General features: G+C 50.0%; 15 protein-coding genes across 15 annotated transcripts; 7 read left to right on the plus strand and 8 right to left on the minus strand.

The window, feature by feature from the left end:
• Positions 1-716: 716 nt before the first annotated feature.
• Positions 717-2076, plus strand: N7529_007486 (putative aspartate transaminase; the record flags this gene model as incomplete). The annotated part of the gene is made up of 3 exons (XM_057243013.1): positions 717-1796; positions 1853-1958; positions 2012-2076. The coding sequence occupies 3 exons, from the start codon at positions 717-719 to the stop codon at positions 2074-2076; spliced, it is 1251 nt and encodes a 416-aa protein (XP_057094551.1).
• A 524-nt stretch (positions 2077-2600) lies between these two features.
• Positions 2601-3946, minus strand: N7529_007487 (putative chitin biosynthesis protein (Chs5); the record flags this gene model as incomplete). The annotated part of the gene is made up of 2 exons (XM_057243014.1): positions 2601-3785; positions 3875-3946. The coding sequence occupies 2 exons, from the start codon at positions 3944-3946 to the stop codon at positions 2601-2603; spliced, it is 1257 nt and encodes a 418-aa protein (XP_057094552.1).
• A 371-nt stretch (positions 3947-4317) lies between these two features.
• Positions 4318-4785, minus strand: N7529_007488 (uncharacterized protein; the record flags this gene model as incomplete). The annotated part of the gene is made up of 1 exon (XM_057243015.1): positions 4318-4785. The coding sequence occupies one exon, from the start codon at positions 4783-4785 to the stop codon at positions 4318-4320; it is 468 nt and encodes a 155-aa protein (XP_057094553.1).
• A 689-nt stretch (positions 4786-5474) lies between these two features.
• On the plus strand, positions 5475-6092 carry N7529_007489 (translation initiation complex factor eIF1A; the record flags this gene model as incomplete). Its single annotated transcript, XM_057243016.1, has 2 exons — positions 5475-5495; positions 5664-6092. 2 exons carry the CDS (start codon positions 5475-5477, stop codon positions 6090-6092), a joined length of 450 nt encoding a protein of 149 aa, XP_057094554.1.
• A 787-nt stretch (positions 6093-6879) lies between these two features.
• On the minus strand, positions 6880-9157 carry N7529_007490 (uncharacterized protein; the record flags this gene model as incomplete). The annotated part of the gene is made up of 6 exons (XM_057243017.1): positions 6880-7380; positions 7462-8320; positions 8370-8496; positions 8549-8803; positions 8856-8990; positions 9043-9157. The coding sequence occupies 6 exons, from the start codon at positions 9155-9157 to the stop codon at positions 6880-6882; spliced, it is 1992 nt and encodes a 663-aa protein (XP_057094555.1).
• Positions 9158-9679: 522 nt separating this feature from the next.
• N7529_007491 (ssDNA endodeoxyribonuclease RAD1) lies at positions 9680-12912 on the minus strand (the record flags this gene model as incomplete). Its single annotated transcript, XM_057243018.1, has 7 exons — positions 9680-10594; positions 10645-11734; positions 11783-12311; positions 12359-12429; positions 12482-12569; positions 12630-12807; positions 12865-12912. The coding sequence occupies 7 exons, from the start codon at positions 12910-12912 to the stop codon at positions 9680-9682; spliced, it is 2919 nt and encodes a 972-aa protein (XP_057094556.1).
• A 343-nt stretch (positions 12913-13255) lies between these two features.
• Positions 13256-13512, minus strand: N7529_007492 (uncharacterized protein; the record flags this gene model as incomplete). The annotated part of the gene is made up of 2 exons (XM_057243019.1): positions 13256-13326; positions 13380-13512. The coding sequence occupies 2 exons, from the start codon at positions 13510-13512 to the stop codon at positions 13256-13258; spliced, it is 204 nt and encodes a 67-aa protein (XP_057094557.1).
• Positions 13513-14700: 1188 nt separating this feature from the next.
• Positions 14701-16528, plus strand: N7529_007493 (WASP family protein; the record flags this gene model as incomplete). The annotated part of the gene is made up of 2 exons (XM_057243020.1): positions 14701-14910; positions 14972-16528. The coding sequence occupies 2 exons, from the start codon at positions 14701-14703 to the stop codon at positions 16526-16528; spliced, it is 1767 nt and encodes a 588-aa protein (XP_057094558.1).
• A 1191-nt stretch (positions 16529-17719) lies between these two features.
• Positions 17720-18499, plus strand: N7529_007494 (uncharacterized protein; the record flags this gene model as incomplete). Its single annotated transcript, XM_057243021.1, has 1 exon — positions 17720-18499. The coding sequence occupies one exon, from the start codon at positions 17720-17722 to the stop codon at positions 18497-18499; it is 780 nt and encodes a 259-aa protein (XP_057094559.1).
• A 596-nt stretch (positions 18500-19095) lies between these two features.
• Positions 19096-21022, plus strand: N7529_007495 (CorA family magnesium transporter; the record flags this gene model as incomplete). Its single annotated transcript, XM_057243022.1, has 3 exons — positions 19096-19644; positions 19703-20343; positions 20395-21022. 3 exons carry the CDS (start codon positions 19096-19098, stop codon positions 21020-21022), a joined length of 1818 nt encoding a protein of 605 aa, XP_057094560.1.
• A 277-nt stretch (positions 21023-21299) lies between these two features.
• Positions 21300-22910, minus strand: N7529_007496 (glycoside hydrolase family 27 protein; the record flags this gene model as incomplete). The annotated part of the gene is made up of 3 exons (XM_057243023.1): positions 21300-21934; positions 22009-22765; positions 22824-22910. The coding sequence occupies 3 exons, from the start codon at positions 22908-22910 to the stop codon at positions 21300-21302; spliced, it is 1479 nt and encodes a 492-aa protein (XP_057094561.1).
• Positions 22911-23264: 354 nt separating this feature from the next.
• trm44 (tRNA (uracil) methyltransferase) lies at positions 23265-24407 on the minus strand (the record flags this gene model as incomplete). Its single annotated transcript, XM_057243024.1, has 1 exon — positions 23265-24407. One exon carries the CDS (start codon positions 24405-24407, stop codon positions 23265-23267), a length of 1143 nt encoding a protein of 380 aa, XP_057094562.1.
• Positions 24408-25094: 687 nt separating this feature from the next.
• Positions 25095-25502, plus strand: N7529_007498 (uncharacterized protein; the record flags this gene model as incomplete). The annotated part of the gene is made up of 1 exon (XM_057243025.1): positions 25095-25502. The coding sequence occupies one exon, from the start codon at positions 25095-25097 to the stop codon at positions 25500-25502; it is 408 nt and encodes a 135-aa protein (XP_057094563.1).
• Positions 25503-25773: 271 nt separating this feature from the next.
• Positions 25774-26694, plus strand: N7529_007499 (histidine phosphatase family protein; the record flags this gene model as incomplete). The annotated part of the gene is made up of 4 exons (XM_057243026.1): positions 25774-25949; positions 26017-26280; positions 26361-26573; positions 26631-26694. The coding sequence occupies 4 exons, from the start codon at positions 25774-25776 to the stop codon at positions 26692-26694; spliced, it is 717 nt and encodes a 238-aa protein (XP_057094564.1).
• A 126-nt stretch (positions 26695-26820) lies between these two features.
• Positions 26821-27231, minus strand: N7529_007500 (DASH complex subunit HSK3 family protein; the record flags this gene model as incomplete). The annotated part of the gene is made up of 1 exon (XM_057243027.1): positions 26821-27231. One exon carries the CDS (start codon positions 27229-27231, stop codon positions 26821-26823), a length of 411 nt encoding a protein of 136 aa, XP_057094565.1.
• Between the last annotated feature and the right edge of the window lie 400 nt (positions 27232-27631).

A 27631-nucleotide genomic window follows, 5' to 3' on the forward strand; every position in this document is an offset into this window, starting at 1 on the left:
GCTGCCTCGAAAACTTGATTTATTACATACATTCATTATACAGATAGTCTTTCAGAGTTTTGGTCTTAGATATGATAGAATACTACGTACGACTTATAACTTAAATATCAATCAAGAAAAGACCGGGGAATTATTAGCCAATCTTGTAACAGTTACGGAGTAAATTTTAAGAAGTCCAAACATATATATTACATATTACCAGCGCAGGAGCCTCTTCCAACCATTGGGAGAACTTCAACAACACCTCATCCATCAACCAAACCCCCGAACTTTTACGCAAGAGAATCTTGTCTATATACTTTAAAAAAGAAGAATAGTACGTTTACAGAAGTCAGCAGACTCTTTGTATGACGTTTCAGGCTGATCTATTTAGGTTTGGGACATCACAATGGAGGATCAGTAGCGCATTTCCAACGGCTACCAGATTTCAACCAAATCTTCCAGGCTATCCACGGCTATCTCTTTTATTGAAAGTAAAAAAGCAAGATGGCATCAATAATTGCATCCCTTGCACCTCCGAATCCGCTACTAAGCGGGACTTCCCGCGGGGCAAAAAACAAAAAAACAAAAATCGATAGCCCTGGAGCGATATCGGGTTGACTCAGCGATTCTGATCTTTACTTATAGTTACTCGGCATTCATCTCACAGCCTCCACAGACTTTCGCTACAGGCAATTGACACTAGACCTTTCAATCGCAGCACATATAATTTCACAATGGCCAAAATTGATACCCGCCTCAATGTGGCTCCGGTCCCTCCTGATGAGATCTTCGCCCTGAACGGTGCCTACGCAGTCGATACCCACCCGCAGAAGGTCAGCCTAGGAGTTGGTGTCTACCGAACCGACGATGGAAAGCCATGGCCCCTTCCCGTGGTTCAGAAGGCCGAGAAGGAGCTTGTCGTAGACGACGACCTCTTCCGCCACGAATACACCGCGATCGAGGGTGACGTGCCCTTCCTAGGAATTGCCCGGGATCTGATGTTCGGATTCGAGGGCAAGCACAGCGAAGAAGAGGCCAAGTCCCGCATTGGTTCCGTCCAGACCGTTGCTGGTACCGGTGCCAACCACCTCGGCGCCCTATTCCTCGCCCGCCACATGAAGCCTCGCAGCGTCTGGCTCTCCAACCCGTCCTGGGCCAACCACCAGACTATCTGGGAGCTGGCCGGCGTGCCCCGCAAGACATACCCGTACTACCGTGCGGCAACCAGGTCCTTCGATTTCGAGGGTATGATGTCGACCCTAGAGTCCGAGGCGCAGGAAGGCGATGCTGTGCTGCTGCACGCCTGCGCGCACAACCCCACCGGCCTGGATCCCAACAAGGAGCAATGGGTGGCCATTGCCGATCTCTGCGAGCGCAAGAAGCTCTTCCCCTTCTTCGACTCGGCCTACCAGGGCTTTGCCTCCGGTTCCGTGGAGGAGGACGCCTGGGCCGTGCGCTACTTCTTCAACAACAAGCCCGACATGGAGATGTGCGTGGCACAGAGTTTCTCCAAGAACTTCGGGCTGTACGGGCAGCGTGTTGGCGCGTTCCACTACTGCACCAACCGCAGCTCGACCTCTATCCGCGACATCGTCGTGAACAACCTCTGCCACCTCATCCGCGGCGAGTTTTCCATGGGCCCGCGAGTCGGTTGCAGCATCGTCAAGAAGGTCCTGACCAGCGACGAGCTCACCGCCGATTGGCACCAGGACTTGCAGGTCATGAGCTCGCGCATCAAGGCCATGCGCAAGGCCCTCTACGATGAGCTCGTCCGTCTGCAGACTCCCGGCACTTGGGAGCACATCATCGAGCAGGTAAGCCAGCCCAATGCGACAGTGTAACCGTGGTCCCATACTAACTCTGTTCTTAGAACGGCATGTTCTCCTACACCGGTCTGTCTCCCAAGCAAGTCTACGCCCTCAAGGACAAGTACCACATCTACCTGCTCAAGTCCGGCCGAGCATCCATCAGCGGCTGTAAGGAGCCTCCCCTTCTGATTCTTATGAATACGAGCTGACATTACACACAGTGAGCGAAAAGAACGTCGCCTACGTCGCACAGGCGATTGACGATGTCATCCGCAACGAGAACTAAATTTGAAACATGTCTGAACCGGGTGTTTGAATTCCATGTCCATTGCGCTACCTCGGGAGGTACACTGTTCTCTCAAAAGCTGCGGAGTTTCTTCTCGGACCATTCATTTTGCATCTGGCGGGCCCATCTGTTTTTAACGATTTTTCATGATAGAATTCACCCTTTAGAGAATCACAACTAGTTTCGGTTTCCACTTCGAGCAGTCTAACAAGTAAAACATAACAAGTAATTCAATGAGCTGAGGCTGCATTAGGAAAGCTATTCTACTGTACATTAATTAACCAGATAAAAAGACAAAGAATTGGGAAATAAAACCAAACAAGAATCAAAGTCGGGGCACATTCGTAAGAAACCTAGGGCTTGTCTAGGGCTTGTCTGCCTAGGCGTAGAGACACGCCACTAACCACAATAAGGTAAAACTGTACTGGATATAATCGTAGACGCTGGTCGAAATAGGCATAGAGGCAGGGTAATGAAGTTGAGAGATTGACCGCAAAGCAAGGACAGAACGTCATGAAGAATCATCACAGCGGCACTTCATTGAAGTCCCCTTCACCCTCTTTTCCTTTGCTCTTTGCGATAGCGGAACTCGCAGCCTCGGCCTCGGCCTCATCCTCAGGCCTGTTCTGCGGAAGGGTCTGCTCTTTATCTGTTTTTTCTTCGCTGCTCTCCCCAAGATCGGACTCTTCATCCTTCCCTGGAGCGGGCGCTGGTTCCGCTTCGCCATTCACAGCAGGCTCATTTGAACCATTGGAATCACCCTTGGGCGGGGGTGGAGGGGGCGGAAGATCTTCCTCGTCTTCCGAACCAACCTCCTCCTCCTGCGCCAGGGGTTGGCCGCTGACCGGGCCCCCAGGGAAGGGCGTCAGAGGCGGTTCCTCAGGGGCCTGCTCTGACGCCAAGGGGCTGCGCTGGGGCTGGGAGCTGGGTCTTCCCTGGTGTGTGGTGGCAGCGGAGAGAGTCGAAGTAGTGCGCTGGTGGGACGAGCCGTGGATGACGCCCAGCTGGCGGGCCTTGGGGTCTGCGTTTAGATAGTAGCCACGCACACCGGCGATGGTACCCTCTGTCTCGCAAGCGTCCACCCACTCCGGCACGACGACTGGAATGTTCATGCTAACAGCCTTCTCCCACTGCGCGCCGCGTCCTTCCGTGCAGACGAAATGGGTGGTATCGATACGGACGGTGTCGATCATCTTACCGCCAATACGGTCCAGCGCGGCACCAAGGGCTTCCTTCTGCTGCGGATCCAGGATGCCTGTTGTGACAGTGATACCGGACAGATCGGTCATCTTATGAGTTAGACAGGTCAGCTTCTCCGACTGGTAGGTACCGGCAGTCGTGCGCAGGACAAGGTGGAAGGAGTATTCAGAGTGAATGGCGAGACCGCTGATCTTTGTGCTACGAGTCTCAAGGGGACGGGGTATGGAACCGGCCTTGGATCCATTGCGGTAGAGGGAGAGGGATTTCAGGGATGCGGTGGCCAGGTCGATGGGGTCCCACTCGAGAACGAGCGAGGTCTGGGTTGCATTTCGCAGGCGCAGGATTGGTGGAGACGGGGCTTTGACGCCGTAAGTATTCAAGATTCGTTTCTGGAGGGTTTGGAAGGCAGATGCGCTTGCTGCTTCGGCGGCATGATTGCGCGACACGGTGATATCAACGATGCTACCGGAGGCAATGTTGTTTGGAAGTAGGACTGAGGGGAATTCGATCTGATTGGGAATTAGTTAATGGTACTATTTTGTTTGTAGAATTGTAGTCCAGCGGGTGTTTGGCCATGCGACCAGGGGTTTTGGCTTACGAGTCGATTGTCTTGAGTGAGGAGCACCGCGACACCTGCGTCAACCTTGCCAACTGTCAAGGAGACCAACATCGTGAGATTAGAAGTAGAAGAAGAAGTTTCAGATAGGGTGGTGGTAGTTGTCAAGTCTCCGGGGGTGTTGATTCCGCCAGATCGGCATTTAGCGAGGCACCGGACGGGAGCTAAGATCAATATACTAATATCCGGATTCTATAGTTATTTACCACTTTGACTAACAATTGTCTTATTTCAATTTCAAATTTCTTGGGGTATATTGAAATTGAGAGTAAATATACATATCATGAGAGGAGATATTTTTGAATATTCCAAATGCAACCAATTCCATTGAATCCCTCCAAACGCCTTTGTCCGCAATGCCCATATAATGTACAAATGTCAGTATGATACAGGATGATATGGTAATAAACACAGAGATTCTCAAATTATCGTTTCGAAGGGATTTTCGGGGCCTCAACTTCCTCCTGTGCTGATTCATGAGCGACGAGTTCAGATATGAGTTGGTTTGCACCCTTCTGGATCTCCTCAAAGCTTTGTGTCATACAGGGGGATTGAACGTAAACCTCCATGGATCCCGCCAGATTATTCTTCCGCGAAGATGTGCCGGGCAGGGGTCTCCCATCGGTATCCAATCCTTGTTGCCTTAATGCCCCCTCGAATGCAATCCGCACTCTGCGCGCACACCAAGAACGAATCACTCGTTTGTTCCCATTGAGCTGGCTCACTGATACCCGCCACCACAATAGATCTTTTGACCGATGTGCGCACATGTGAAGGATTTTAGGTCGAATCGGATGAAGAGGAGTACCGATGTATCGTGCTGCGATGGGAGGAGTGATATGTTTAGCCCAATACCGGACTATAAAGCTGCTTGTAGTCCCAACAAACTTCATTGTGAAGAAGGGTTATTGGCGGTTGAGAGGCTGTGCTGGTTCGAATTGTAAGGTAAGGAGTGGGAGTTGTAGCACATTGGTATCATGTCGGGTTGACAACTTCAGTGAGAGTTGGGTATCGTTTCAAAAGCTTTTGAGGAGAAGTTTGCGAGGAGTGTTTCTCAAATCAAAGGAATAAGATAGATAGAGAATGGTCTCTCAAAATGAAATCACAAAAGTGAGGCGTGTGTGCTCGGTAGGCCAATTTGCGGAGACAGTATAATTGAAGCAAGTCTCGTTCTCACTTATCGGGATGACCAGAGCCTTGGGTATAAGCCAGGTGCAATCGCAATAAAACACACAGTCTCCTTCTGCAGTTCTGACAGCACCTTATATCACACAGAAGTGTCTGGAAACCTTGAAAGTTCCTTGCTAATCGTCTGTTCGCCATTTCATCTTTTTTTTGCCAGCCATACCAGGCGGTCAGTACTCATAACCTGAAGAGTAAGGCGGTATGGTGGCGCCAGTGCCTGATTACGTAACAAAAAGATTTGAATCACGGTGCACAGAACCCTCCCCCACCTCCTTCTTTCTTCCACTCTCACTTCTCTGATCAACTGTAGATCAGGCCTTTTCAGATCTTCGTTGATCTAAGAAAAAACAACTATCCCAGAGAGACTCGACCCAGGTGAAGGTCGCACACACCCGCCATGCCCAAGAACAAGGGAAAGGTAAGTCGCGCACAATATTCAGCCCCTCTTGAGAATTTCCTCCCGCCACCGTCCACCGCTCGAGAGTTGGCCACATCAATACCCAACTGGTGAATTTTCGGATGTGTGGCTGGGGCTCTTTCTCCAACCCTATGACGTGATGAGACATATTCTGACAATCGATTATAGGGCGGTAAGAACCGTCGTCGTGGAAAGAACGAGAACGACAACGAGAAGCGTGAGCTCGTCTTCAAGGAAGACGGACAGGAGTACGCACAGGTCGTGAAGATGCTGGGTAACGGTCGTCTCGAGGCGCTCTGCTTCGACGGCGAGAAGCGTTTGGCCCACATTCGTGGCAAGCTCCGCAAGAAGGTCTGGATCAACCAGGGTGACATCATTCTCCTCTCGCTCCGTGATTACCAGGATGAGAAAGGTGATGTGATCATGAAGTACACCGCCGACGAGGCCCGTTCCCTGAAGGCCTACGGTGAGCTGCCTGAGCACGCCAAGATCAACGAGACCGATACCTACGGTGGTGAAGGCTTGGACGATAACGTCGAGTTCGACGAGGATCGCGAGAGCGAGGACGAGAAGGAGATCGATGTCGACGACCTCTAAGGTCACCCCTTGCCACTCCCAGAGTTCGATGCTCTGCCCTGCACGAATACCCCGGAAACACCTCTCCTCAGTATTCTCCACGTTCGCCAAATCCCTACCCTCCTGTCTGCCGCTGTTGGCACAGTGCTGTGGCTCGCCTGCTCCGAAACACCTGCCTCTTGTCACGCGAGGCGGTTTCGAACCCCGATTTCTGTTGTACATTTGTTCGAACGGATCGAGAGCATCAATCATCCCAACCTGCGACGCTTTTCACCTCGGCTTTGCATGAGGATAGGGAACCCCTCTCCATTATGGCGCTACTGCGACAATTCTCCAGGGCTTGAAGCCATCGAACCGAGGACTCTCGGTGTTTGTTCATCGCCGATTTTGGATTTTCGATGGATCAATCCTCGATTCAATATTCGTACCTTGTACAAATGTCTTGAGATTACGACAGAGACGAAAAATGGTTGCTACGCACACATGACGAAACTGTGTGCTTGTTTTCCTGCATTGCATTGCATGCAGTGTGTTCACTCTGCCCAGCCTCGACTTGCTTTTCTTTCGTTCTTTTCTGATAGAATCATGAAACGGGCCACGAGAATTGAAAATATTATCATTAGAGACTTGCAAATAGCGGACGTGCCTCCGTAGAAACAGTAAGCCAAGTTGTGTTTTAAAGTATTGTAATCAACCCATTATATGGCCACATCCTGCATAGTCGATATACTTGACATGTCTATGAACACAATTCCTAGTACTATTCTATGTAAACATGAAAGCTATATATTACCGGTATGCATTCATATCAAGAATCCAAACTACCCTTCCCGTTAGTTGAACCCTCAACACACTGCCCACCTCCAAACATAACCCTAGCCGCAGCCTGCCAAACAGTCTCACGCTCCAAATAATTCTCCAAAGTATAGAACAGCCGGCACTCAGCCGCTTCATAAACGAACTGCAGCGGCGTCTGGTCATCCTCTGGGTCATATTCATTCCGCAGATTCAAACTCCCACTCCAGGCCAGTGACGCCGCAGTGCTTGGGCTGGACTCATTGAATGCCTTCCACTCGACAGGCGTCAGCAGCGGGGATCCCCTGCTGACCGAGTCTCTGATCAGCCCATTGGCCTGCTCAATGTATCCGTTGATATAGTTGATGCCGAGCGACTGGCCGCCCTTCACGCCACCAACGGCTTGCATGGGGGCATTCTGGGGGCGGCCACCGAATGTGATTGTGCGGACGCCCTGGCGCTTCATCAGCTTGACGAAGAAGGCACAGGTTGAGACGCAGTCGCCATCAGTGATCTTTTTGCCGTAGCATGTGAGTTAGCGCGGGGGGGGGGGTTTTAACTTCTTTCTGGTAGGTATGCAAATCGATTCACTTACAATAGCGATGTTCTGCGCCGAGAAAAGAGAGCTGCTAGGTTTCAGCGGAACAGACCCATAGCCGTTGATAGGAAAGACCGTTGACGAGGTAGAAGTATAGTTGAAGTTAGCGAGCAGGCTAGAAGCCGGGCTACTGAGGACCTGATGCGGGCCATAGAGATCCTCCCACGAAGCGAAATTAGTTTTTTGATCAGGGCGAACCATCTGGTCGTACGCAAAGACATTACTCGAGTCCGTGCTTGAGTCTCGCGCGTACGCCTTGGTCAGATACTTGGCTGCGTCGTGGGCGCGGTAGCGCGTCGCTGTGTACGGGGATGCGCTGGGGAAGAAGATTCGAGACAGGTCGATGCCAATCGACATGTATCCGCCAGGGTTGGCTGATACGTCGATTAAGACATTCTTCTTACCAGCCTCGGTGGCGTTTTGTAAGAAGTCGACTGCGATCTTGGCTACCTCTGATGCGCTGGATGAGAACGTGGGCAGGAATATGACTGCTGTGTCCTGGAGGTCTGAGAGTTTGGAGTAGAAGCCGGCGATTGAATTGGCCGAGGTGCGCCAGTCTGTGCTTGGGTATCCCGCTATTTCAGAGGATGCTTGTTCAGCGCCGGAAGAGGTGCTCAAAGGGGTCGATAAGCCTCGAGGAAGGCACTCTATGTTGTAGAGATGGGTTCCATTTTGGTACGAGAAGAATCTCTCACTTGGCGTGGCAGTTTTCTGTATCATCTTTGTGGTGCCATTGGCAAACTTCAGAGACAGCCCAGCGCCATCGGTCCAGTCTCCAATAGAGGCCCAAATCCCATTCACGTTGGTGGGAGTATTGGTGACAGTGCGAGCTGGTGCGGGAAATACTCGATTATACCTGTGGATGTTAGTGTGGCTTTGCACAGTTCTTGTGGAAAGATACATACTGTGCATCGCGATCCTGGAGATTTTGACCATCGGCATATGACTCCAGATATACAGCCACGTCAGTGCCATTGATAGTGACCAAGGGCGAGACAGCCTCTGGGTCAATCTTTTGTAGTTTTGCGTCATCTGTACAAGCTATTTAGTTTGATTTCAAAGAATGATATCAGAGGTAACACACCCAAAACGTATACATGCGGTAGTGCAAGTCCATCTGTTGAGATTGAGACTAAAGGCATGTCAATCTCATAGGTGAAAATTGATTGCGAGCAAAGCTGAAATGCCAGATGGCCATCATGTGCGGACCTGATAAGATGATTGATCTCTAAGTCCATCTCAAATTGACTGGAATAGCTGTTGCTCTTGGCCTTTCCCAAGATTGCATCTACTCCGCCGAGAATATCCGTAGAGGGCATAGTATATCCCGATGGGGGTGCTGAAAGTATTGATTAGCTTGGGCAGAAATCTCCTATTCTGATAGAACATACCCTTGAGAATATCAATCGTTGACTGAAACTCGAGAATCTTCCGGACCTGACTCAGGAAACTAACGGCACGATCTGATTCAAAAGGCATAGACAGCAGACACCGATGAGCCAAGTCATGAGGCACACTGGCACTCACTGTGAACTGTTAGCTATGGAAATTGCAGCTGAGTTCGAGTCTAGAACGCACTTTTATTTTGATTGGCATCCGCCACCAGCTTGCTCACTTGAGCGCATGGCTCAACACCTTCAGCAATGACGACAGCCGCCAATGCGACCGGCGTTAATATGGTCTTGAAATGCATGGTGAGTTGAAGATGTCAGAACTCATGACTTCAGAACTTTAAGGGAGATATCCACTCTCAGGGGCCCTTGCATTGTTCCATTTATAACTGATCTGCATCGCCAAGACGAGAAGGATCAACGTACGACTTTTATGGAGTAGACTGGCTTGAAATTGATGAATGGCAGGTTTGGAAACTATAGATGTCTCGGCTTTTTACCTGCATAGTCCTACGATATTGTATTTGTTTCTAAGTGACTCGGGCCCAACATACAACGGGTCATCATGCTACATGTACGTACCTGAGTAGAACGATGACTTTTGAAGTCATCTTTCATCATCATTCTTCATGAATATATATGGATTGATAGATTGTTTCTTTTAAAAGTCGGCAAGGCTTGAGGCTGTCCGACACAGTTGGAATTCACCCCTTCTTTCATCTTGACTGCACAAACTTTTTTACGTAAAGTCTTCTCCCCATATTTGCACCGAGAATGTTATTTTATTATACAAGGCTCCTAAGACAGCACAGCAAGTTCATTCGCTAACCAAAAACACTCTTCCGGAAGAAAGCAACGATCTTTCGTGCAGCTTCTTTGCCGACCAGCGGATCGAGCTGCTCGACATCCATATTGGCGATATCACTGAGATTATCTGTTTCAATAATCAGCCGCTCTAGAGCCTGTGGTGTAACGCCTGGTACAGCTCGCAGCATGTCTTGTGGGAGGAGATTAAAGGTACGGTGTTCAATACCAGTGGCCGCCATGACATCGCTTGAGCCAGAAGGGTTAGAAATATCGATGTCAAGACCCAGCTGAACTGCGCGGAGGGGGTCAGGTTCTGCGGCGTTCTTTTTGAGCTCCGCAAAGATCTCGGCTGTCTGGTAAGGGGAGGAAGACCAGACAATTTTCAGCCGTGGGAAGGCAAGAGTGAGGATCACAAGTAGATGCTGGGCGGATTTTGGATTAGAAGGATTGGCAAGAAAGCTGCTGCTGGTACTGGAGGTCGCTGTGCCGGCAGATGAAAAGCCTTGGTCGGTTGAAAAGGTCGGGCCTGTCGAGATTGAGGCGAATGCATCAAAAGTGAAAGATTTGTTTTGATCGAACTCAATCAACAGCAGTGGATACTTGTAGTAATTGAGCATTGTTTCGGCTTGGTTGTAGAGGCGGCCGTTCTTGAGAGACGTGATGAGATCCCGAATTGACTTTCTCTCCACGCAAATGTCTGGTGTGAGGATGTAGTCGCCTACGGTAAGTTGACAGGGAATTACAATCATGTTGTTTCCATGTAATAAAGATGGGAGAGCACTCCTGAACTCCCGCACGTCGACAACAACTCGAGGAGGGGATGCGGTGGCTGCCAGTCGCCCTCCTCCTGCAATGCGAGTATTGACCGTTCGAAGGAACTGTTCTTGCGGGTCATCGTTCTTTTTATCATGAGTCAAAGTAACTGCCATGTTCTATGAAGTGAGTTAGCTAGCAACCTTCAAAATTGAGGCGGGCTACTTACGCCTTTTTCTTTGATCAACTTCGTAAAAGAGTCTTTCTCTCGCCGCACAGCACTCAAATATCGCTGCTCCTCAACAGAGCCACCATAGTACATGAAATATACCTTGACATTTCGCCCTGAATGAGAGCTGCGGTAGACCTCCACTCTGCGGATGAAGGCAGCATCAGGCTCATACATGATGATATACCGAGGACGCGCTTCCTCGAGTATGTGCTCATCCATATCGCCGTCGTAAGGGTGTATCATGACCAGGTCATTCATATCATATAGTTCGTAGAAATCTTCCATATCCTCCAGATCATCAACAATCACTTCTTCTTTCTGTATTTCCTCCATTTCAGTGGGTTGAATTTCGCTCAGTAAGCTGACAACCTGACCAGGTAGCTCAACTTCGGTTTGAACGCTGGCATTGGGCACACGTCCTGCGGCCGATGTGACTGTGCCGCCGCCGCGTACTCGCCGACGCTTGTTCGGAGGAGGCCGCCCTTGAGGTGCATTTCGGGCTATTGATGAATCGGAAGGCTTTCCAAGCTTTTCATCTTCTTCTGACAGGTTTTTGTTGACGTTTGAAAGTGATCTTTTCCAATTGAGATAGTCCCGCAGCCGACGGCGCAGCATAAGCTCCGCAGAGGGTTTATCCTCATCGGGGCCACCTTCTTCGTTAGGGTCAGGATCATGGGCAATTTTGGCATGCATTGTCCCAATATACTCGCGAAGCTGGCGGCATATTCGTTGATCATTGCACATAATCAATATAGTGCTGTTGGATTGATCCACATTTGTAGGGTGAAGATACGCATCGTGTTCGATTTCGGCGAGAACCTCTGATAAAACGTTCCATTTGGGGAGTTCCTCCAAGGAAGGTTTTAACTCGGCAGAAAATGTAGTTGAGGAGGAGAAGCGGCTCAATTCGTTGTTTAATTTGCCTTCGTAGACGCGTGATTTGGCCGTTTGGAAAAGGACGTGGGCGGCATCCAGGAAAAGCCATGGCGAGTAATTATATTTGTTGGAGCCTGGAGGCGGAGAATGTGCAGACACGATAGTATCAAGATACTTCACAAAAGATACCGCGTCGTATGTAAGTAGAGCACTGTAAAATTATCAGTACACATAGACAAAAGGTTGCAAGGAAACTCACTGAAGAACCGCCCGCAGGTCTGTCAGATCACTGACAATTTGTCTCGTTCTGAAACTCACACGGTGCCAGATGGGATCTAGTTGACGTCGGATGATCATATCAAAATTTTTATGCAGGGCACTGTCTAACGTCCATTCTTCCATATCGAGTCCAGTGTTACTCTTCCGAAGCTCCGTGATGCTGATTTCCACACATTCAAGGACAGCATTCTGAATCTCTCTCATTTTATCACTCATCGGAACTTCTAGTTCGATAACTTCCGCTTTGCGATTTCCTTCCAGCGATTCAGCCACGGATACATGGAATCGAGGCCATAGTGATGCCTTCCGCAGGAAGAGATTCTTCAGCATGTTGGCCAACGGAGCGAAGCCGGTAGTAAATGGTTCGGGGGAGTCTGAGAATGCTTTCAGAAAACCACGTTTATTTGATTGTCGATAAACCCGGACAATAAAAGCCTCAAGGGACGTTGCCACCACCTTATCAGCATGTAAGATAATCATCCCGGTGATTTTCTCGGGGTCAAGAAGCTCTACAAAGATCAGCAACTGTCCGAGCAATTGTACTAGGTATACATACTGGACAACAAGTCCACAACCAATATTCTGGATGTTACACTTAAAATCCCACCTTCGGCATAGATTCTCTCTCTGCACATCGTTAACACCACCATGATCGACTGTATAGATCGGGTGTACCCACCTCATTGACACCGTAGCTTTCTCGGTATTGATCACTTTCAAACCCCTAGCTAGAGGGGACTTGCTGGTAGCATAGTGCTCCGCCAAAGCTATAATCCATCAACCTCGATCCATAGTTTCCTTCCGGGGTCGTAATCGAATCCACATACCCTCTCCGATCCACTCATTCTCACGTTCATCCGCTCCCACCACCAGGACCAAATTGTTTCCGGCTGCATCATAAAAATGTAGAAGATTTGTGATCAGATGCAGCAATCCAAGGCCGCGTGCCAATACGACCAACTCATCTTCGGCGCGTAGTTCGGTGAAGAGGTCCTGCTGGTATTGCTTCGCAGGAGTTAGTGAGGACTTGCATAGTCATCAAAGGAATTTTGAGGCGCTTACCAACGGCAGTGACAGCTTCACCGGCGCACTAGTCCTTTCTGGAGGCATTTGGAGCACTTCTAGACGCGTTGAGGAGTTCAGATCCCGTCCTCGAAAGTTGTCGCGCGATCACGTGTCTGGGCTATGATGTATGACGTAATAAATTTGCGCATCCGAACAAGGTGCAACCACTGAGTACAATATAGCTCAGTGAAGTTCCCCTGTTCATTTGCTCTTTCGTTCTATGTCAATACGTAAATCCACTCTGTCTGTTCTACTCTGTGGGGTTGGAGCCCAGTCTGTCGTGATACGTTGATTGGCACGAGTTGTTCCAAGGTTTGAAATAAGATATAGGAATTGGCATTAAATGAAGTACAATACAAATTGATTAGGCTCATGGTTCAAAGACTTCTCAGTTGGAAGGCTTGTTCAGTTCCTTCATGCGGGCTTCAATCTCCTCCCTCGATGCCGTGGGGGGCATTTCTATAGAGCGTCAATTGCGGCTGGCAATGGCATAGGTTTCTTCGGCCACTTACCATCTGGGATCTGAGGTCCCTTTGAGAGGAAATCTTGTGCAGCAGCTTTCTGTGTGTCCTTGCCATCTTTCTTGTCCGACTCTCCCTTTTGGGGTACAGATGGGAAGTCTGACGACTCGGGAATGACGGGCATTTTGGTTGAATAGAGAAAGGCTGGTTTGAGTGCTCGATAACTGATACTTTCTCGCTGTTGTAAGATGTCAAAAATAATAAAGAGTTGACTGTGAGAGGTCAAGGAATCAAGTCAAGAAATTCGACATGTCAGCTTTATAGATCCTAGACCGGGATGACGTCGGTGGTCAGGGTGACATGGACGAAGCTGTGGCAATATAATATAAACACCTCCGTAAAATAATCAGGTTAAACTAGAATTCAGTACGACTATATTACTACAATAGAAAAAATACATAAAGCACACTTTGGGTGACACTTGGCGGCGCTCAAACGTCTGCCTAGTTGCAATTTAGCCATTCTATGTAGATGCAAGAATTAGTAGGGACAGAAGGGAAAGACAGCGTACCAATTTACTGAGGATATCAAGAAACTAAAGGGCAATACATGTACAAATAATTCAAATAACTATGACTTTCGTTGGAAGAATTTTGCGCTGATAATATAAACCGAATTGTGTTTGCTAATCTTTTATATCTCCATGGTATAACTATATGTTCTAAATCAATATAGCCCTTCAAGTCATACAACTAATGCTTAGGCGTCTATAGGCAATCCATCTTTGCGTATTATCCTAAACACGCGTGAATGAATAGATTCACTTAATCAACACTAGTTGTAGATACGCTAAGCCTCATCTCGTACTCGGGTTTGCGGAGAGAGCGGGCAGGCCGATAATCACTTCTCGTTTGTGATGTTTATTTGGTTCTATTGAAAATTGCCCTCTCAGCTGTTATTATACAGTATCAGACAGTAGAAGAAAGATTCCTAATATGAGCTGAACAACGACTTACATAGTACATCAAAAGTACCACGTGCCATTATGGCGGTGCGGCGGCAGTCCTAGGTAACTCCGGTGTACTGGGTCCGCCCCGCTACCTTCTCACCTCCGAGACAGTTCATCATCTCCAACCCACAAGGCAACCGCCGGTCGGCTCTTCTCCAATTCTCAATTTCTGTCGTATTTACGATCTTGAAGCTTCCCCTCGATCACCCGCATTACTCTCTTTTTCGCCGTCATCATACCAGTGTGTTGAGGGCGCTATTCCATCGGTACCCGCCCGGCTGCAATGTGTGCTCTCCACACCTAACCCTTCGAACCATCACCCTTATTCTCTACATACATTGAGGGCCTTATTCAGGATTCAATATGCCCTCAATCCTCAGCGATGCCGACAAGGAAACTGTCAAGCGCCACGTCCCCAAGCCCGCTAACAAGATCCTTGCCGTGGGTGTCGCGCGACTTTACGTTGCCTATCCCGATGTGCAGAAATGGACGTATACCGGAGTCCAAGGAGCTGCAGTCCTTTGCAATGACCTCGTAGGCCGGACTTTCTGGCTCAAAATGGTTGATGTCTCGGTAGGTAACCTATGCCAGCCTAGCAGATAAGTGCAAAGCGCTAACAGTACTTTTGGAACAGCCTGCTGGCAGAGGCGTGATCTGGGACCAGGAAATCTATGACAACTTTGCTTACAATCAGGACCGAACTTTCTTCCATACTTTCGAGCTCGAAGACTGCCCTGCCGGCCTGTCCTTTGTTGATGAGAAGGAGGCCAAGACCTTCATCAAGAAGATGCAGGAGCGCGAGAAACATGCAAGCAAAGAGACCAGCAAGACTCCTTTCGCATCTACTCGAGGTCAGGGTCCTGCGCCTGTCAGCAATGGAAAAATAGGTCGATCTTTGTTCGGTAGCTTGTTGCACCGTTCGAGCCCAGCCCCAAGTTCGCCAGCGCCAGCGCCAGCGCCGTCGATACAGGTTGCGCCGCCACCCCCGATACTATCTCCAATTGCACCGCCATCTAAACCGGACCTGCCATTCGATACCAGTGATCCGTCTTGGAAGGGGCTGCTGGATGAGCTGAAGGGCATGGGAATCACCGAAGACCAAATCGCCGAGAACTCCGAATTTATCAAAGCTTATATTGACCAGAAACAGGCGGCAGCCGCCGAGGCTGCTCCTGTTGAAGATTTGAATAAGCCAAAGGCTGCTCCTCCTCCTCCGCCACCGCCTGCCCCCAAGGTGAACTCAATCAGCCCCCAGGACACAGGATCAAGCACGGCAAGCCGACGAGGCCCTCCACCGCCGCCCCCGTCACGGAAAACGCGCTCCGAAGCACCAGAAGAACCGGTATCAACTCCTCCCCGTGAACCATCTCCGCCTGCCCGAAGATTCAATGCGCCGCCTCCGCTTGCAGATGCCGGCAAATTCGCCGAACCTGCTGGCCCTGTGCCCCCGCGACGCCCGCGTGCAGTTTCCAATGTCAATGCCGGGCCTCCGCCGCCGCCTCGACCACCCAAGACACCTATGGAAGACAGTCAGCCCAATTCATCCCGCTTCGGGGTACCACCGCCTTTCTCTGGTGATCGCAAGGTGTCTGCGCCGCCGGCACCCCCAAGCCGCAGCCCTGTGCCTGGTGGGCCTCCGCCTCCGCCGCCTCGCACAGCAAGCCCGGCAGCACCACCTCAACTGCCCCCTAAGCTCCCCCCTATGAATTCTTCAAACGGACCTCCTCCTCCCCCTGCCAGGAACCCGCTCCCTCCACCACCTCCGCCTCCCCCAGTGCCCTCGGCTCGGCCCGTACCAGCTGCACCCTATACCCCTCCAGCTGCTCCTCCACCACCTCCGCGGGGGACGATCTCACCTCCCCCTGTTCCACCCACATCTTCGCCCAGTCTTCCCCCACTACCGCCGCCTCCACCGCCTGGTGCCTCAGCACAAAGTGGCCTTCCGCCACCGCCGCCTCCTCCGGGCCGTGGCCCATCAATGCCACCCCCTCCTCCGGCGCCCGGTGCGAGGGCACCAGGAGGACCACCCCCGCCTCCTCCTCCACCTGGTGCAGGGGCGAGTGGCGCCCCTCCCCCCTCCTCCCCCGCCTGGTGGTGCTGCGCCTCCCTTGCCCAAGCCCACTGGTGGACACGACAGCCTTCTGGCATCCATTCGAGCCTCCGGTGGTCATGGAGGCGGTGGACTTCGTAAGGTCAAGGACTCTGAAAAGAAAGACCGAAGCGCCGCGGCGGTGCCTGGCGCTGCCAGTGAGTCAGCTGCAAGCCCTAGCTCCGGAGGTGCTCCACAAGGTGGCTTGGCTGGTGCTTTACAAGATGCTCTCAACAAGCGCAAACAGAGAGTCAGCGGAAGTGGTATGTGATACCCATTATGCAAATGATGAACAACGTGCTAATTATCATGGTAGATGACGAGAAAGACAACGACGACGATTGGTGAGTATGTTCTTGGTGGGATTGTTCAAGTATTTCAAGATACCAATGGATTTTGCGCATTCTTGCGAGCATTGATCATTATGTTTCTTAGTCCAGCGTTTTGCCTAAAAGTTCAACTTCAAGCGCTTGTTGAGAGAGAAGGAGGCAAGACATGTGCACTCTGTATATAGCTTTCAATGGTAGACGCAGCGGCTGCGAGACAGCTTGACTCAGTTCTTATTATATGGTCCAATGTAAACTTTTGTGTATTTATAGTCCAAACCTAAGGATTAGGTTATGGTTTTATGCTTACGTAGTTTCAGAGTACCTGGTAAGCTATAAATAAAGGAAAAGTTCACTTGTAGCCAAATCAAAGAAACCGAAACCCCATTTTGGAGCCCGCAGCTGCAGCGGAGTAGCCTGAGCGTAAGAACTCAACTCTACCCAAAAGCCTCATCTCGAGTCAGTCCAAGGAGACTTGATGCGTCTGAAGTCCAGTCAATCACCGAGCTACCAGGTCTGTTTCAACTGGTTTCAATATGAATGAGAAACGTGTTACCCTCGGGTCTTTCCCCGTTGAGATTCTGGGCTCTATTTTCCGTCTCTTAGGTCCTATTGATCTTATATCCGCCAGCCAGACCACCTCCAAATTTCGGTCTATAATCCAGCCAAGTCAAACTCATCTGCTCGAGAGGCTTCTCGAACTCGAGTGCGGGGAAAAAGGCGGTGGGACGCCCATCTTCCGAGCAAAGGACAACCATCTCGACCCAGAATTGATAAGTAAACAATGGAGTAAAATGCGCTGGGCTTGCAGCATCTGCCTCAAGCTCCTCCCTCAGACAGCCTTTAACAACAACTGTTTGCTGCGCTTGCAGTATCGCAAACCATTGCCAGGTTCCTTGGCCGCCAATCCCTGCCAAGCTGGGAGCCAACCACAGATGGAAATCCTACTATTCCGCAACGGCGGCAAATGCAACAGTCTGATGTTGATTTGAAGGGAGCGGACCGAAAGATCAGATGTCGATATGACCTTGCAATAAAAAAAGACCGCTGGAATCCAGACATAGGTCCACGCGATATTGGCGCCAGACTAAAGATCTTCCAAGACAGTGGAATGATCACATTCCAAGGGCTGAATCTAGATCAATACTATGAAGTCACCAGGGAAGAAGAGCAAGTCCTTCTGGACCACGAAGCACGCCTCATCGAGCGCGAACGTTGTGGCTTCAAGCGCCATTTGCGAAAATGCAACGAGTGTCGCTTCCAGTGTCGGGAGATCTCAATTCGAATCGGCCCTAGATACGGGGGTAGTTTGAAGCGCGGCACGGCCAAAGTACCCATCGTACCCAGCCGTCGGTTGCCCTTCGCCAGTGCATTGGACCGATATTTCCCAAATATCGCCACCATATTTGAAATGAAGAGGCCAGCAAAGAATGCGCCTGTCAAACGTCTCTATCGTATGGAAACATCCGATTCTCCGTGGACTTTGTATATGATTCGGTGCCCAGGATGCTCACACTGGCAGGAACAGCGTGCATTCCGCTTCGGGGGTAAGCCTCAACACTGGACACCTATCGCCAATCCCCAGTTGCCATCTCGCAATTGGGATAAATCTGAAATCACACCATCACTCATTGATGGCCTGATATGCAATCATTGCTATGCTAAAGAACATGGACGCAAAGAGCTCGGCAAAGTTCTCGTGAAATGGCTAGACTGCTGCTTTGCCAAAATGAGCGAAATCGTTTAGGTGAAATACTTATATCTGGCTGGAGGAGTCTTTTCGGAAGGCAGTACTATCTGCAAGAACCAGGAAAGAGATTATCGGACAGTCGAAATATCGTGGATTTGGGAGCGAAGAAAATCATATTCCCGAATGGGATACCCCTCGACTACCAACTTACTCTCGATGATTTGTCGACATCAAAACAGCTCTTTCGTGAGTGGGGGTGGGCGTGGGAGAATTTGGAACTGGGTCTTAAAGACATAACAGCTTGGCATAACAAGTATCATGATTATCTATGGTATAGCAACTACGATTTGATCGATTCTCACTTGATCTGGATGATCCACTCTCAATTAGAGATATCGTGCAAGGGCGATGATCTGGTTGACTGGGTGCTGAGTCGGGATAGCAGTGCTCTTGTTTAGTTCTCACCTCCTGATTCGAATAAAAAACATCTTTAATCTTCAAATCTTTATATGCTATTCACAACATCGAAAGGAGGAAAGGAGTGTTTTTTCTACTTTTATAGTTCTGTCCGGGTCAACCTTGTTCCGGTGCGCGGGAAAAAAGCGCTCCTGATCTCATCGCGGTAACCTGTTCAGCTGGCCGACGATCCAGACATGCTGTCTCCGAAGCTGTCTGCTCCTTCTGCCTCCTTACTGCGTTTCTTAAGATCACAGACTGGTGTTTCACCCACCCCATCAGTATGCGCTTATCCGAAGCGTCTCGCCGGCCGCGGTAAAGCCTTCTCGACAGGGCCGTCGCCGAAACTATCGAGGTGGACGCGCCCCGGTGCCCCGCATAGCTCATACTCCGCAACACTTGATAATGGGCTTTGTGCCAACACAAGAGAACGGCCGAATGTTAGGGTAACCCTCTCGCCGCAAGTGCCGGGGCAACTGACATCCTCGCGCTATGTATCCACCAAAAGCCGTCCCTTTCTCCGGAGGCTTTTTGATTTGAAACGGAACAAAACTGCCGATTACCAGAATCACAGCCCTCCAGGTCCTGGTTTCATGGATGAGGGCACAGAGGGCATGTTCAACATTGGCCGCAGCCTATCAGCCAAGGCGTCAAACGAACTGCGAATTCGATGTACAGAGTTCGACATCAATGGCGATGTCACGCTTGTGAATGGAGAGTTTCGAAAACAAGAACTTATTGCGAAGGTTTGTATAAATTACTAGGTCTACAACTCAGCATGTGCTAATGGATCTCGTGATTTAGTATGGCCTTCTTCCCCGGGATCTTCGCAAGATCGACTCCTCCACTCTCCCTCATATTTTGATACGACCGAGTGCCATTCTGATCAACCTCCTACATTTGAGAGTTCTGATCAAAGCGGACCGAGTACTCGTGTTTGATGCCTACGGATCAACAGATTCATACATGCAGTCTTTGTTCATCTACGATCTAGAAGGGAAACTACGCCAGAGACAAAATCAGGGTACCACCCAGCCTAGCCAGTCACTTCCGTATGAGTTCCGTGCGCTGGAAGCCGTCCTCATTAGTGTCACGAGTGGTCTTGAAGAAGAGTTCAACGGAGTGAGAGACCCGGTCGTGCGAGTTCTCCGTGCTTTGGAAGAGGACATTGACCGTGATAAGCTCCGCCATCTTCTGATCTATTCCAAAAAACTGGGTACATTCGAGCAAAAGGCTCGCCTAGTACGAGATGCCATTGATGATCTGCTGGAAGCAGATGACGATCTGGCAGCCATGTATTTGTCCGAAAGATCGAAAGGCAGAGAACGGGAAGAAGACGATCACCAAGAAGTTGAAATGCTTCTGGAATCATACCACAAGGTTTGCGACGAAATTGTCCAGGCCAGTGGCAATTTGGTGACCAATATTCGCAATACTGAAGAAGTGTAAGTTCTGTCCACGCAATTACATGTGGAAGCTTCTCTAACATATCGCAGAGTCAAGGCCATTCTCGACGCCAACCGCAACTCGCTCATGCTCATGGACCTCAAGTTTAGTATTGGAACCCTTGGTCTCGGAGCAGGAACTTTGTTCTCCGCCCTCTACGGTATGAACTTGAAGAACTTTATCGAAGAATCAGACTTTGGCTTCGGCAGTGTCTCGCTCACCTGCTTTGCTCTTACCGGCATCGTCTGCGTATACGGTCTCTTCAAGCTGCGCAAGCTTCAGCGTGTCCGCATGTGGGGTGAATCAGGCGTCGGAGGCTCCTCGATCGTTCCTCTCTCCCCAAAGCGCAGCGCGTTGGGCGGTAACCGCAACAACTGGCGAGCTGACTCCATCGAGCCAGTTTGGGGCAGTTTACCAGGCGAAGGCCGATCCGAGCGAATGAGACGTCTCAGAGAAAACGCGACTCAGGCTGCGCAACAAGCTGCGTCGAGAAACCTCAAGTCGACACACGCCAATTCTACGGCTAGTATGCAGGCATCAGCTACAGCTTCTACGCAGGCGTCATCTGCGGCTTCTGGCGGATCTCGCGCGGGGAGCAGCAAGAATCTTGAGAAAGACACCGCTGCTCGTCGCGAACACCAGGTGAAGCCTGACTTGAACAACAAACCTGAAGCATGATTGAAAACAACGGAAAAAAACCTCAACAGTTTGATCATCTCGGGACCTTTACGTGATATCTCAGCACACTGGTCTTCGACTTTGAGCCTTCAACTAATAGCAACGAAGTTGAAGAGGTCTGTAACATTATTTGTACATTAGCACACTCCTTCCTCTATGCCCCCACTCCATGATTCATGTCACTTTAGGCGCATATAGACTCAGAATATCTGACCATATATTTATAACAATTCAACATTGGCAGTTCCGCCAATCAACATATCAAGCAATCTTCCCGTCACAGCTCATCATTCGACTTTTGCGCTCTCAGCCGCAACATCGCAACCCCATGCGGCCGCACATGCGCCTTGACCGTGCCACTGGCCTTGACACTCCCAACCTTAGTACCCATCAACGCCTTCGACGCCGGTAACGGCACCTGCGAATAGACCTTGCTCGCACCGCCCAATTTCGGCATATCAATCGGCCGAGTCGAACTCTCGCCCTGGATAATCCCCTGAGCCGTGGCGTTGCTCATTCTCCCACCCCACAGATCATATACATCCCACGCGCTGCGCACCTGCGATGCCGTTCCCTTCGGCCCATTGGCCCAGAAGATATCAGTAAGCGTGGCATTCATATCCCGGGCACTGGAGCCACCGTTCAAAAGTAAGACGATCTGATCACCACCACTTAGTGGTCCACTATACATCTGGATCTCGCCGTCGTCCACATAGTGCCGCCACATACGGATGGCCGATGAGCCCGTAGGGTCCTGTGAGACGGCGAGAACGGCGGTATTCTGCAGAATGGAGATGGTCGGTTCGTCGATCTTGTTCAAGACGTTTGTCATCAGAAGGGGTGATTTGAGCGCTGCCCATAGACTGAAATGAGAGGTTGCTTCGTCGTCAGTCAAACCGCCGTTCCCAACCTCTGTACTCTAAGTGTTAGAAACAGTCTGCAGGTTTATGGAGGATCAAACAACACAGGGAACAGAGTGTACTCACGAAGCATATCGAGATCATTCCATGCTCCGGCGTATGCTTTGGACGGGTAGTATACGGCTTTGTTGACGACGTTCATGATCGAACAATGATATCCTGGCAATTTACAGTCCAAACCATCGAGCTCTGCACAGGGACAGTTGACATCCTCCTTGTCCCAGACATTAGAGAGATCACCACTAGTACGCCACGAGTTGGCGATAGTAGGGGCGAAGTTCCATGGCCCATCGCTGCCCCAGTTGCATAGGGAATACAGGATCGGCCGGCCAGTGTCATTCAGTGCCTTGCCCATGGCGTTGTAGCGGTCATAGGAAAGCTTGGGAGTGCCCTCTTCACCTTGATTATAGCAATTATCGTATTTGAGGTAGTCAATCTGGACATGAATCAGAAGCCCGACCACTAGAATATCCAACAGCAGGTTAAATTCAGAACTTACTCCCCAGCTCGCCCAAACCGCGGCATCTTTCTCTTCGTGTCCCAGTGAGCCTGCATACCGCGCACAAGTCAATGTACCCGCACTCGAATAGATCCCGATCTTGAGCCCCAAGGCATGTATCTTGTCCGCTACATCCGATATACCATTTGGAAACTTCTGTGCATCTGGAATCAAGTATCCTGAGGAATTGCGGCCGGCAGACCAGCAGTCATCCAGGACGATATAGTTATACCCCAAGTCCTTGAAGCCCAGGGAGACAATCTTCTTAGCTGCGTCTAGGATGACAGTTTCATTCATACTGCAAGCGAACGAGTTCCAAGTATTCTGAGAGCATGAGCAATCTACTGGAACTAAGCTCTGGAAAGACAAGAAAAAGACTTACCCATCCTAGCTGCGGAGTGCGTGCCAATCCATTTTCTAGGGCATTGACAACGCCGATGCCGGCTAAAAACATAGATAGAAGATGCATGGTCTTTAATTGTTTAATTGAGGGTTGAAGGGCATATCCTCTCTAGGCATCTTGATGTAGATTCTTATACCCCAACAATGCGGGGTATGTGAATTGCCCCGTGGAATGGTTCGAATGCAGATCAATTTTTCCAGCAATGAAGTAGCCCAGTGCGCTTGGATGCTCTCACAGATGTTGCATTCAGTCCTTCGAGACTCCGGCTATGAAATCGGGAGTATCATGATGGTGCTTGAATCAGCTGCCACTGCGGGGTTCTACACATCGAGCTTTTCTCCAGCTATTATGTTCATTAAAACCGTCATCACTAGGAAGGGCAAATGAGAGACGGGCTGTTCTTTTATGGGGTATCTTCAATCAACTCGAGGCTTGATGCTTAATTCCATTTCCGAGGTGTAACCCTCTCGCCCGTTCAATCCACAGCCGAGCAGCTTCATGAATGCCACCATCCTTCAAACATTCACGTTCAACAACTTCCATGATCCTTCCTAAACGCGCAGCCGTAAAGCCTTCAATTTTTGCAGAGTCACCACCAGAATTTGGCACATCCCTTGTGGCCTGATCTCGCCCCCCAATCAAAGCCATATTGATCGCACCCGGAGTGCGCAGCCATGTCTTTTCCACGCCGTAACCAACCTCCCCCGCAATACTCATTGTCTTCGCAGCAAGTGATCCTATCATAGAGTTCAAGAACCCACTTTCAGTCTTCTCTTCCATTTTCGCTGCACGAAGAGCCCTCAGGTCACCCGAGCAAGGTTGAGGGTTTTGTTCCACAAAGCCAGTAGTTTTATTTGTAGCTGTTTTTTGATCACCGCCCTGCATGGCACTGCTCTCCAGCAGTGGGTATCGATATGAAGAACCAGCGAGCGAGCGAGAGCAACAGGGAATCACAAAGAATGGCAGCGGCGACGAAGGACTAGCCAAAGCCGCCATTATCGGTGTCCAGACGGTGAGCTCGTCCGCATGGTCAGATATAATAAAAGTATTTTCTGGAAAGCCGCCCGAGTGGACCTCGATGCCGATTTCTCGTGGGCCAAGTACATCCATGAAAGGCTGCGGTATGATGACCTTTTCTTCTAGACATGCTTGCACGTCTTCTGGGAATGTCTCCCAGGATTTGCGACGACAGGCATCAAAGCCTGAGCCTTTGTATCCTTCCATGTGAAGCACGTACACAAGAATCCCACTTCCACAGGCGATATCGACGAACCCCGGGAAAGGGGGTTTGGTGGTAGGCTGAGCTTGTTCTTTTGCTGGTATGGCACCGTACATAACTCTCCATAGTTCAATCAGACATGCAGCTAGAGACAGCTGCTCGAGAACTTGATTGGGAGACTCGAGTTGCTCAACCCAGGTCTGGCGCAGACTCAGCTCATACTGGAGTTTGAGCCTGACGTATGTGTTTTGAATAGAAAGTGCTGAAATCCAATTGCCTTCATTTGTATCACTTTTGTCAATCCAGTCCAGGCTCACGTTTCTGGAGGTCAGGCGGCGCTCCATGGTGATTTTCAATTCTTGGAGCCGGGAGATTCCAAACTGGTGCCAGGTTCCCCCCAATGGTGTTTTCAAGGGGTATTTCGAGCCAAAGAGCTATTTCAGTCAAGTATAAAGGACATTGGCTTTAAGAGGTTGTCAAGAAGTAGATCGTGGGATGTGCATTTGACTGGCAGAATATCGATACATTCAGTGCAGACGAAGCGGGCAGAAAGGCGGTAGATCTATAAATCTATAAGCATTAAGCATCTGGCAAAAAGACCAGAGAAGGTGATCTATAGGGCTATAAGACTCAATTTGCATTTTCAAGCCTGTCAGATTGATCTTGGATTGTTTGAAAAGACAAGAAATTGTTTTTGGTTGTTGCCTCACTTCGAACCAACATATACCCCCTGGGCAACCTTAGGAAGAACTAGACAGTATGTAAAAGGAACTAGAAAATTGCAATAACACACTGGGAATTCACTTCTCTGTAAGCTACATTAGAAAGAACTACATATTCATTCCATGGACCGAAGACCTTCTACGCGTCAACCCATCGTAAGACACCCACGCAGCAGTCATAACTACGCAACCCTAACATAGACCTATAAACCCCCACCAGAACGTAAGAACAACCTGATCTATGTCCAACCTCCCAAAATACCAAAGCCATCCAAATCTCAGTTCACTCAGATCACCCAATCCACAAAAATGAAACCAATGCAACCAATTCTACTCGCCCTATCCATCCTCTCGGCAGCCCTCTCAAGCCCCATAGCAGGAGCCATTGAGCCCCCACCACAAGAGTCCCACGAGATCCACGATCTTCAAGCGAACCAACCAATCTGGAACTTCGACCTATTCCACAACAAAAAATGCCACGGCACGAGGATCAGTTACGCAGGGCAGGGGTCTTCGGGGTGCCACAACAATCTCGAGCTCGAGGGTGCCGAAGCCTATATCAATGTCAATATCAATCCCAAATGCAGAGTTGTCTTATTCAAGGATAACAAGTGTTCGCATCGGGCGAAGGTCGACGAGATCAGTACCAGGACGGCGACTAAATGTAAGGGGATTGTGCACAAGAAGAGGGTTCGTAGCTTCGAGGTTTGGTGTTAATCATAATGGGTATTATTGAAAGAAGGTTTCGAAATTTAATGATTTCTGAATACAAGTCCTTCTCCTCATCCACTTCTTCTTCTTGTACCTGTTGTATACAACCTTGGAACCTCGGAGTGTAGATCGCAGATAAGCCGCTTATCAGCTCCACCAGTCCCACAGTGACGCAAAGCCCTCAACCTGATTCCCTTCAGGCCTTAAATCTTTTTCAGTACCCATTATCCAGCATTCTATTCATTCTCTCACAACTTCAATACCCAACCCACCCAAAATGGCACCCCGCTGCTTCATAATCCGTCACGGCGAAACAGAATGGTCTCTAAACGGCCGACACACCGGCGTAACCGACCTCCCGCTAACAGCGAACGGCGAAAAGCGCATAAAAGCAACCGGCAAAGCCCTCGTAGGCGACGACAGACTCGTCGTCCCGAAGAAGATAGCTCACGTGTAAGACACCATCCCACCAACCCACCAATCCACACCCACGAATATACGCAAGCTCACAAAAGCGCAGCTTCGTCTCACCCCGCTCCCGGGCCCAGCGCACCCTTGAGCTCCTGGAGATCGGCTGCCGCGAACGGCTCCCGTGGACGGAGCAGCGCAAGCCCGAGACGGAAGAGGCGATCCGCACCGAGGCCAAAGTTGAGGTTACGGAGGCGGTGCGGGAATGGGATTACGGGGACTACGAGGGGTTGACGAGTAAGCAGATCCGCGAGCAGCGGGCGGAGCGGGGCGAGGGGCCGTGGAATATTTGGACGGACGGTTGTCCTGGTGGAGAGTGAGTATTTGATTATTCTAATTCTTGATTTGTTCTATTGATTGTTTGGTATGTCTGTGTACGGTTGCTGACAGCAGCAGATCCCCGGACGACGTGGTGCGGCGTCTTGATGCGCTGATCGACGAAATCAAGAACAAGTACCAGCGGCCCTGCTTAGAGGGTGATGGGGAGCAGGGCGATGTCCTGGTCGTTGCGCACGGACATATCTTGCGAGCTTTTGCGATGCGCTGGACGGGGAAGCCGTTGACGGAGACGTCGCTGATTCTCGAGGCTGGTGGAATCGGGACACTGAGGTGAGACTTTTTCATACCGGATATTGCTGGGTGCAGGAGCTAACAAGACATGTGCAGTTATGAACACAATAACATTGATGAACCGGCGATCATCCTCGGTGGACAGTTTGTGGTCGAGTAATGGTGGAAGAAATCAGTCCCTAACGAGATACTCCGCCTAGAGACATAAGTCAGCATTAAGAAAACCAGTTACAACAGCCACATGTAAATGAACTTACCACCTTCAAAAGCGCCGGACAAAACGTATTCAATCTTCCTCACTCTCATCCTTGGCCTCTTCGTCCTGGTTTTCCTTCTTGTCGGCATTCCCCTTGACACCTTCCTCGCCCAGAATCTTCGCAGATCCCATAAATAGAGCCCCGACATAGCCACCCAAAAAGCGCATATCGCCCGCCTGCACGGCCGTCATGCGGAGCAGGTTCTCTGTGTCTGCGAGGTTCGCGTTCAGCTGGGCGAGCTGGGCGTGGAGGTGGGCATATTGGCGGGTTTTGGCGGCGGACATGGAGGGGGTTGAGGCTTGGTGGGAGGGGGTTGGGGTGTAGGAGGGTTGGTTGAAAGTGTGGGTTGATGTTGTGTTATAGACACTGCTTCCTGGGGCGATTGAGGGGCGGTATGTTGTGTTTGATTCCTGACGGCGGTGGATTGGGAGGGGTGGCATTTTGGGTAGATATTTTGGGAGGCTGTTGATAGGGGATAGCTCTTCAGGGTGTTGGTGTATGAGTGTTGTTGTTGGTGTTGAGGAGTTGTTGATAATTTGACCGCGGGACTGTTTACTTGAACGGGGTCACGTGTTGATACTTTTCTTATACTTGACAAAGGAATTTGGATATTTAAGTCTATCGTCTATTGCACTAACATATACTTGGAATAAAACCTGTAGCGACCTCAATGATATAATGGAAGGTCTATCAATTCATGCGCTCCTGGGAGGATAAGGGTCTGTTCAGAGGGCACATCCTGCGCCCTTAATTATTACCCCAGCGCGAACCCAGGTCAATGAACCGAATAAGTTGAAACCACCCGCTCTTTTGGAATGCGCCATCGACCAGACCAAGAAA

Source organism: Penicillium soppii (genome assembly GCF_028829465.1).
Source record: "Penicillium soppii strain IBT 18220 chromosome Unknown utg000006l, whole genome shotgun sequence".
NCBI lineage: Eukaryota > Fungi > Ascomycota > Eurotiomycetes > Eurotiales > Aspergillaceae > Penicillium > Penicillium soppii.